The sequence below is a fragment of the Lactuca virosa genome, chromosome 3 (genome assembly GCF_052849685.1).
Source record: "Lactuca virosa cultivar CGN04683 chromosome 3, Lactuca_virosa_CGN04683_v6, whole genome shotgun sequence".
Classification (NCBI taxonomy): domain Eukaryota; kingdom Viridiplantae; phylum Streptophyta; class Magnoliopsida; order Asterales; family Asteraceae; genus Lactuca; species Lactuca virosa.
In genome coordinates, this window is record NC_136428.1 from 333067725 (window position 1) to 333078243 (window position 10519).

Consider the following 10519-nt stretch of genomic DNA (forward strand, 5'->3'; position numbering starts at 1 on the left):
ATTTTTTCTTTTACATTTGCATATTCTACAAAACTTTTACAGCCGTTAAAAGACTAATGTGTTATTAGTGTGCAAATAAAAAAAACCAAAAGTCTAAAAAAAAAAAAACAAAAAAAAAAAAAAACACAAACAAATCACTTATATTTTCTATTTTACATAAAAGACCTCTAAGCTAAAATTGCATACGGTATGTATGCATCATTATGATGTAATCGCATATGAGTTTGATTTCTTGTAATGGGAAACGAATCAAAAGGATGGTCTCGATTGGTGCACACCTAATTCCTCCACGACACCACCACCCCCTTCACCCTGAGTTGGCCTTCCACAAGTCAAACACCCACACACACTATATATATACCCTAATAACCCCATATCAAACCCAAATTACAGATTCGAAGAAATACATGATCAAATCATTAACATACACTATCGCAACTCATCTCACAACACGATTAACGGCGTTTTCCGGCAGAAATAGCAGCAAATTCGTCATGACCACCGCGTCGGAGGAAGTTGGGTTCAGTGCGCCGAGATTGGTGATGAAGAAGGTGTTGGCGAAGAGTCAGAGCGAAGGCGATGGGGCTGTTGTTCGGAGAAGCATCGGAAGGTGGTGATTGTGGTTTGTTTATAGTTTTGATCTTCTCGCATTGTTCAAATTACTGATTTTGGGGTTTGATTTGCAGGCCGGAATTGAAGTCTCTGGATCCTTTCCTTATGTTGGATGAATTTTCTGGTAATTAGTGTTATAATTTGTATGATTATAACTTGAAATTACTAGTTTTGATTATGGTTTTACATGTTTCTTCCTTTTTATCATATAGAAAGAATCTGACGTTTGATTAAATTAGACCTTTGTTTTGTTCAGTTTCAGCTCCAGCTGGATTCCCTGATCATCCCCATAGAGGTATGTGATCCTTTCTTCTTTTGTTTCATAAAAATAATCAAAAAGAATATATTTTATATTGAACTAGTTTTAAATATCATAATTAGATTTATTTAATTGTATATTTTGCATAAATTAATACAGTTTTTTGGTATAAAATAAAAGAACCATTACTTAAACATGTTTACTCTGTGGTGTTTTAATTATTAATATGATATAATAATTTTACGAAGTCTTATTTTTATTAATATTATATTTGGTACAGGTTTTGAGACTGTTACATACATGCTAGAGGTACCAATTTTGTAATATTTATTTCTTTTTTATTTTCTGTCACTTTTTTAAATAAAAATTGACATGAAGTATTTGGATTGTTTTAGGGAGCTTTTACGCATCAAGATTTTTCTGGGCATAAGGGTACAATCAGAGCGGGTGATGTGCAGGTAATTTTTTATTCATTTGTGTTACGAAATTAATAAATGGATATTTTTATAAAATATATTAAATGTGTAATTTTGAAAAGACATTTTATCTGTTTTACTTGCTATAATATGAAAAGGAAACGTGATTAATGATGATGTTAATGTAACATGTGTGTTGTGGGGTCCAGTGGATGACGGCTGGAAGAGGTATTATTCATTCAGAGATGCCTGCAGCTTCAGGTGTCCAAACGGGTTTGCAACTATGGATCAATCTTTCCTCCAAAGACAAAATGTACGAACACTAAATTCTTCACATAACAACTATATATATATATATATATATATATATATATATATATATATATATATATATATATATATATATATATATAATATAATATAATTGTGTGGGCCAACTTTGTCAGCCGGCTTAGAAGTTGCTAGACAAATAACCCTTTTGCAGAAACAAGGGTTCGAGTGCTATAATATTTGAGTTTAATTCACATGACTTTTATGTCAACCACCTAATGGATCACTGTGCACCGAAAACAAACCATTTTTGAATAAACAAGTCAATGTTCGAGTCAGCTGTCATAATCACAGTGTGAAAGTTTCAATTTCAATGTAGATTAGGTTGCTTGTGTACACCGGAGTCTATGACAAATAAAACTATTAATTGTGTACTTGATTTACACAACAGTGTGGGCCCAGCTAAAGGGTTGTTGGAAGAATAACAACTTTTTTTTTAATAGAAACATTGATTTTATGTTAACATAATGTTTCTCGAATACAGGGTTGAACCAAATTACCAAGAATTGTTACGGGAAGAAATCAAGACAGTCGAAAGGGGCGGTGTCAAAGTTACAATCATTGCCGGAGAGTCAATGGGAGTCAAATCACCGGTTTACACTCGAACTCCCACAATGTTTCTTGATTTCACTCTCGACCCCAGAGCCCAAATGCATCAACAAATCCCCGAGTCTTGGAATTCATTTGTATATGTGCTTGAAGGAGAAGGGGTTTTTGGGTCCATGGATTCGAAACCAGTATCGGCTCACCATGGTTTGGTGTTGAGTCAAGGAGATGGGCTCAGTGTATGGAACCACGGGTCGAACCCATTGAGGTTCGTGTTGATCGGAGGGCAACCGATTAATGAACCCGTGGTTCAGTATGGGCCTTTTGTGATGAACACACAAGATGAGATTGAAAAGACTTTACAAGATTATCAATATTGCCAAAATGGGTTTGAAATGGCTAAGTATTGGAGATCTCAGTAAATGGGTTGAGAATTGAGATGTGTAATAGTAATACAATGTTGGAGTCATTTGTTTGTTCTTTGTTTACGAAGGTTTTTTTGGGGGGGTTATAGTGTTTATCTTGTTCTTTGTTTACAAAAGTGTTTTTTTGGGGTTAGTGTTTTTCTCCTAGATGACTTTGGCAAATTCAAAAAGATTGTAGATCTTATCTGAATAAAGCATAAACCATTGTGATAATGTAGATTTGATAATATAGTTATACAAAAGTGAACTATCTTATCTGAATATAGCATAAATCATTGTAATAATGTAGATTTAATAATATAGTTATACAAAAGTGAACTCTCAACTTTTATTTTTAATATAGAATATGTTGTGAGTATATATATAGCATCCATATTAACTTTGATTATTCAATCTTTGGCTTTTGTCACGAAGTTAAATCTGACGATTTACTGTCATGTGGCCAAGTGAAATACACTAACCGTGTAAGAATGATAAATTTATTTTACACTTAAAAGTACATAAAAAGACAATGCTAAACAACCAAACTTATTATTCTCCGGCCCTATATTAAAACCATTACATGTTCAAATTTTATTTAAATTAGTGTTTTACAACTTGATAATCTAAGAAAACTAGTTGCATAGCGTAAATAGAATTAAATAAAATATTGTCAAATCGCATAAAAGATACTAATTTTACAAAACATTTTGATTTTGATACGGTTACTATTAGACGATAGAATAAATAATAAAGAAGTGTTCTAGAGGGACTAATGTGTAAATATGTACTCTATTTACATCGGTGGTATTTGTCAATTATTATTATTATTATTATATATATATTAGAGTTGTGAAAGAAAGGTATAATAAAGTTGGAATACTTTGTTCACCTGACCCATGCCTTTAGCCAATTTCGCTCTTAATACAGGATCATTCAAGTTAGGTATATGGTCCCTGTACTTCTTTAATTAATTTATTCATGTCCTTTTGTTTGTGTTCCATTCAACTTCCCATTTTTTTGGCAGAATTGGTCCCCGTATTATTGTTGGAAGTTAGGAATATTAAATTTGGATGTTTTTTTGGCAGCTTTGGTCATTATTCTTTACCCATTTTGACACTTTTGGTCCTTACAATCAATATTTTTACACTTTTTTGGAACCTTTTAATATATAAAGTTTGGCCACAAAACTTTAACGGTTTGACAACTTTGATCCATTTTCTAAAAAGTTGCTAATTCCTACCCCTTTAATTCTTTAGCCATTTTCACACTTCTGGTCCTTGCAGTCAAAACTTTTACATTTTTTGTCCGGGGCAAAGCCCGGACTTTTCATCCTTGCACTTTCTATGTCTGTCATATTTATCAATTCGGAAACAACATTGAAAGCTTCTGACCCCCGAGTAGCGGGGGTAACCTTTCTAGTATATATATTAAAGTTATGAAAGATTTTAATAGTAAAGTAACATCTTTTTTGTCAATTTTGGTCCTCCAACTTACAACAATGACCCTTCATCTTTATGCTTTTGTTCACAAACAACCCTTTCACTTTGGTTTGAATTTTTCATAACCCTCGCCTTTTATTACATATTATTAGTATTTAGTCTTTTGGCAGAAATGGTCCCTCATCATTATTATTATTATTGTTAGACAAAATTACACGATTGGTCCCTATGGTTTACCAGATTTAACATTCACTTTTTGGTTTTATCAATACCATAAACCCACCCACCATCTCTGCCATCACCACCACCACCGCCGCCAAAATTATATAAATGGTCCATATGGTTTACCCATGGTGACAAATTCAGTCCCTACTACCTGAAAAGACCAAATTACCCTCACATTAACAGACAAAAAACAACCAGCATGCTACTTTACTTGACAAAGCAATACTTTCCGACCACGGCAACGCCGGAGAATCTTTTCTAGTTTATATTTATATTTATATTTATAATTTATATTTATAATAATAATCATATTAAACAGGTTAATCTGTTGTTCCCTTTCCACCGCATATCATCCTTTTTGTAGACTTCTCTCCCGTTTCATTTTCTCTCATCTGCTTGACACACGACCTTCTCACCAGCACCGACCTCTATCGTCGCCAGAAAATGATCAACTGCAAGATCGAAGCCACTCAAGCGGGAGATCTTGCCACCTCTGATGCTTCTTCTGATCAGGAGTTCATTACTTTCGGTTCTTCCGTCACCGATTTGTGCTCCTCAGGTACCCACCCAAGTTGCTGATTTTTTGTTATTATAGTTAATAGAGAAGGGTTTAGGGTTATAAGGATTTACCGGACTGGGTCAGTAAGTGGCCCGGTTTGAGGAGTTTAGGTTAGGTAGGGTGACGGTGGAAGTAACAGAGCGTTGTTTAGTCGCCGGTTTGTCGTTGTACATTCCTGTCGCCATTTCAACATTTTTTGAGAATTCCATCCCCTGGTCGTAGGTCAACGGATAGAGCAAACCCAATTTCGGATTTCGGGATTTAGGCCACGCAGGTACCATCCAATTGATTCCTCCTCTGATTGATTTGGAATCAAGGCTGTGACTTGTATGTTCCTCCAAACTTGATAAACTCTTACTAAAATCTTCCAAATTTTCAAAATTAAATCACCGATTTTTTTGTTTATTTGTTTAATTACAGGATGTTCTTCAAGACTTGCAAGAGAATAAGGTTAACGAGAAGCTCAGAATCCATTAATGGACTAGGTAAACATGAAATCTTTATTCAATCCGTTACGAAGAGGAAGAAGCATTCCCATGCGATCTGAACTATATTTTCCTTTTGTCATTTCTGATTCACCTCTTAGAAGACATTCAAAATTTTCCATCTCTAGCTGTTGAAACTTGAAAAAGGTATTCTTCATTTGAGATCCATGGGTGTAAATGATTTGAATTTCTATAATTTACTACATTCGCAAATGCTTGAACGGAAATGGATATGGTATATGATGTAGGTATTTGAAGAAATTAAATTCAAACTACTTAAATAAATGGTTGAGGTTGCCAACAAGTACGATTTGGTTAATCTATATAAATTAACAATTTCAAGAAAATTATCCACTAACACAAAAAAGGATCTTTTTGTACACCATTTACTTGGTCTTATTAACTCTTAGAGACAGGCTACAACATCTGATGATCCAAAATTTTAACACATCAACTTAAGTAATAAACAAAAGGTTATAATCGTAAAATGTCTATATGTCTGTAACATATATAAAAATATATTATTATTAATTTTTTAAAATTCTGACTTATTTACCCTCTCTACGTGTGGAATGAATGTTCAGAAGTAGAGAATTGATTGAGAAAGAAGACCGAGCAGCATGACTCACTTCCGAAAGATTCTGATCCACTTCTTCTGTCATCTAATATTAGAAGGAAAGCAGACCCAACCTTTGGATTCGATATCTATTTATGAACTTATCACATGTATAATAATAATAATAATAATAATAATTTAAACAAACAAACTTTTGAAAGAAAAAATTCACTAAAAATGGAAGTTTCGAGATGATCCACGTAAATGTAATTTGAAACATCATTTTTATTTATATATATATATATATATATATATATATATATATATATATATATATATATATATATATATATATATATATATATATATACTGTGCTCTTGTGGCAAAATAGAGTTGTCTTTTTTGGGCTTTATCGTTTTTCTTATTATTATTTTATTGGAACGAATTTCAATTTTCTTATTTCTTATCTACAAGAGAAATGAAGGTTTGAATCTGTTATGATTATCCAACTATAAATTATTTTGTTATTTCATTTTTTCCTATCTAAAAATGTAATGTGAGGTTTCTATATCTGATGAGTTATAACTTTAGTGGATTTTGATCTTATAGGGTCAAATGTTGACTGTCATGTATCGGTAATATCTAATAACTTATTTTGTAAATTTTTCAAGTCAGCTTTTTCAAAAGTTTCATGCATTTAATGGCTGCTTTCTATGCCAGACATTCCTGGTATGAATTACAACAGAATTGGAATTTGCTATTCCATTCCATTGCATGTTTTTGTTTCTAAACATACGGACTTCAATTCTATTACGTTCCTTAAAAAAACATGATGAATTACTAATAGAAATATTCATAATAGCTAATAATGAGAAAGGAAGGACTACACCTTGTGTTTGAACTCAAGTTGGTTGTGGAATGAGTTGCCAATTTTGATTTACTGGAAGGCAAGTTCTTCTTCTTCTTTTTTTTATTATTATCATCATTAATTTTAACATTAATATTATTATTATATTCATTGTTATTATATGTATATATTAAGTAACCTGATGAATCACTCTGTTTTTCAGGATGGGTTCGAACAGAAATCTATCAACAGATTAAGCTTTCTCAAAAAGATTTATTCAGAAGATCGGTGGGTCTCCACATGACGGAAGTACATTGTTATTAGTAACAATGCCATCTTAACATATTTCCATTATTTACATCTAAATACCAGCCTTGATGCCAGAAATAGTAACATATTTTCATTTATTTGTGTATTATAGCGTCTTTACTTTCATTTATTTTATTACAAAGTTGTACTGCCATTTTTTGTTATTACTAAGGTATTGTACTTTCAAAAATCCATATAATTGTAGACTCGTGTTTTCAAGTTTTCAGATACAAGGACAATATGCTTTTCAAAATCCATCTAACTATTATACTTTCATTTTCTTTCTTATTAGGACATCCTACTTTGAAAAATCTACTACACCAAACATCAATAAAAAAAAATCTAACTCGTGCAATGCACAGGCCTCTTTTCTATTTTACATAATATAATTATTACCAAATACAATCATCACATTCAACTTGGTATCAAGGTTAACCGTATTGTCGCCATCATCTAGGTTAAAACCTAGCACCGCCAATTTGGGATTGTTGTTATTCCTTTGCTTCTTCTATTTTCTTCTTTCGATCTGTTCTTCAATGGCTTTGATTGTTTCCTTCTTCACAACAGAGAAGACAAACCATAACTCACACTAAGTTTTGGTTTTACCCCGTCTCCAACTAGTTATGGTCGATCACCCGAAGATGATGATCCAACCCTTTCTACTTACCAACAATTTGTTTGGCTACATTTATTGTTTTATTCATTGCGTATCATCAATAACCCTTTCTGACTAGGATGATCCAGGTCACAGCCAAATCCTAATTTCTCAATATGGCTCTCTAATAATTCCCATATTCGCATGTTATTGCTCTTTGCTATTTCAGACACCTCCTTCAAACATGTCCTCGGCAGCACCTCTCGTGACATGTCATTATCTTTGGAACGAGTTTATGCCCCTCACACGTCTTCTAGGAGTACACCCTAAGGGCCCAATTACTAGAATTATAAATACTTGCTGATGAAATATCTTCCGCCTATCTCAGAAGAGCATAAGAGTATGCTGATGCTCTTGCATATATTGGTGAACCTGTTAAGGAAAAAGACTTGGTCATGCTTGTAATATCTGGTCTTTGTGATGAATACAATGGGCTAAAGTCGACACTTCTGGCTCGGCAGTTTCCCATGGATTTTGAAGAACTTTATGGTCTTCTTTCTCTTTATTATCATGATTATATGATGAAGAAACATGACTCTGTTTTTCTTACGGCTCAAGCATTCAAAACCACCACTTGACGACCTATAACGCCCGAGTTTCTCGCTAGGTATTAATAAGATGAAACAATTGTAATGCCAACAACTGTAACCATTATATGAAGTATATAAGATAATTATTGAGTATTATGTGTTCTATGTGTATTTATATGTAGCATACATGCTTAATGCGATATAATAAAATAAGAAATAAAATACGCATCTTAAATAGAATAATAATTAGGCCAAATAACCTTGATGAAAGTCGAACCGTGATGAGGATTCCAGGGATGTAAGGAACGCTCAAATCAGACTTAAAACAAAGAAGTTACGATTCGTTGAAGTTTCGCGTTCAACCCAATACAACATCGAGTGTCGTAAATAGTGAATCGTGGATGGAACACTTATTAGCCTAAGTGATCCAAACGAAAGTCATAGTAATTATAAAACCGAGAACGTGCATATAGAAAACACCTAAATCTGACTTCATGAGAGGAAGTTATGATTTTTCTAATATTTCAACGTAACTATGTTAGCACATAAATCGAATTTTAGATTGGTTGTTTTTTAGCCAAAACAATCCAAACGAGAATCGAAGATCTAGTTAATAGGAGTCCGTCGATATAAAGACAGCTGAGAACGGACGTCGGATGAAAAAGTTATGAATTTTTAACGGACTTCAACAGTCTAAGATTGTTAAAAATATAACTTTATAAATAAATTCAAAATCAGCCGACAGAGTCTAAATGAAAGTTGTAGATCTCGTCGATAGCTACACGTAGATATAAAACACGTCAAAAATGTAGCTCGTATGAAGAAGATATGAGTTTTCAAAGATTTTATAAAAATCCATGTGCACCTGCGTGTACAGACAGAGCGTGCGACGTGCCTCTTACATCCCCTAAGATCTCGCCACGTATCACCGTTAGACGACTGCCACGTCAGCCCTCCGACATAAAGCACGGCGAGCACGACCTTTTTTCGTGTATAAATAGCTTTCGAAGTTCAGAACTTTTCCACACCTTCTACTTGATTTCTCTCAATTTTATCCCTAAAATTCCCTTAGCATTTGAGTTTTGGTGAAGCTCTACGACCCTTAGGAGCTCGATAAATAGTAGCTATCATGTAGAGGCTATGTAAATGCAATGCCCAGACCTTTGTCTAGGCAATATCTGTAAGTTAGACTACATTCGATATTATTTTAGTGTAGTTTATATTTAAATTCATAGTCATTGTTATGAATTTATAAATAAGATTTTTCAGTGATTTCAACGTCATATTACTGATTGATCTACTTATGGGGATGATGTCTAGGCTGGATTTAGTGAGGTGTTTAAAGTGGGATTTTGAAATAGTATACTCTGTATACCAAACGGTCCCTACCTTCGATGTTATCCTACCTGGTTGTTCCTTACTTTATAGATCATGATGTAGACATTGGGATTTTTGAGGAATCAAGACTATCATTAGTTACAAGAAATATTAAACTAAGACTTCATGATAATTAAACCTAGGTCACATCAAAGGAAAAGCCAAGTGTAGAAGCAAAACGTTGCCCAACTTTCCAGTCATCCACTCTAACAGGTGAGTGCATAATAACTTTCAGCTTACACATAGATATAAAGTATTTGGATGATTAAATGTTACGTGTGCCTATTATCTGAATTACTTGATATAGGTGTTAAATGAATTATATGATTTTACTTGATTTAATCATATACATATTTTCATATATTTATATAAAATATACTGGGTAGTGATGGACGATGAAAATGATGAGATGACAATGAGTGGCCTTGACTTTTGATGAACCAGTCATCTAGCAGAGTATAGATGACAACCACAGACTATTCTAAACATTCCAGTGGAAATGCTGGCAGGCTTGCAACCTATAGGTGTTAGTGAACTATATGTTTATTGATGTACTCTATCCCCCCATGGTTGCCTTATGGACACATATTGCTAAAGGAATCCCCCAAGTAGTATTCTCTACCCGTTGATGATTATGATCCTTAGGATAGGTCCCTTGAGATCAGTATATTAGGATCAATACGTAAGAATAACGGGAAAAGGGTAACCGTGTAAATTATTTTATGTGAAATATATAATTAAAGAACTTAATTATTGTGGGTTGAAAACCCTATGTGCTGACCAGGCCCCCAAGCCTGTCCTACTCAGTTTCTTGTATCACAGGTAGCAGTACGAAGACACTTGGATGATGAGTGATTTGAGGAAATTGTAGGCCATAATATAATAGATTGTTGTAAGGCTTATTAAAACTTGTTTATGCTTATGTATCTGTATTGACAATGACATCTCAAGGTTTATATATATATA

General features: G+C 33.4%; 1 protein-coding gene and 1 long non-coding RNA gene across 3 annotated transcripts; both read left to right on the forward strand.

The window, feature by feature from the left end:
• The first annotated feature begins 238 nt into the window (after nt 1–238).
• On the forward strand, nt 239–2801 carry LOC145167432 (pirin-like protein). The gene is made up of 7 exons (XM_079086640.1): nt 239–610; nt 687–736; nt 869–907; nt 1152–1180; nt 1267–1329; nt 1497–1600; nt 2102–2801. Exons 1-7 carry the CDS (start codon nt 258–260, stop codon nt 2583–2585), a joined length of 1122 nt encoding a protein of 373 aa, XP_078942766.1. The 5' UTR covers nt 239–257; the 3' UTR covers nt 2586–2801.
• A 1773-nt stretch (nt 2802–4574) lies between these two features.
• On the forward strand, nt 4575–7158 carry LOC145167433 (uncharacterized). Of its 2 annotated transcripts, XR_013741127.1 has the most exons (5): nt 4575–4793; nt 5016–5120; nt 5214–5425; nt 6698–6782; nt 6906–7158. It is a non-coding gene; the product is annotated as an uncharacterized LOC145167433 (long non-coding RNA). The 2 variants fall into 2 exon arrangements; XR_013741128.1 differs by lacking the exons at nt 6698–6782; nt 6906–7158 and adding an exon at nt 5863–6109.
• The last annotated feature ends 3361 nt before the right edge of the window (nt 7159–10519 follow it).

Coding starts and splice junctions, on each gene's coding strand:
- LOC145167432 (XM_079086640.1), top strand. CDS start 258: ATGGTCTCGATTGGTGCACACCTAATTCCTCCACGACACCACCACCCC. Junction 611..686: donor GTTCGGAGAAGCATCGGAAG/GTGGTGATTGTG, acceptor TTTGATTTGCAG/GCCGGAATTGAAGTCTCTGG. Junction 1,181..1,266: donor CTGTTACATACATGCTAGAG/GTACCAATTTTG, acceptor GGATTGTTTTAG/GGAGCTTTTACGCATCAAGA.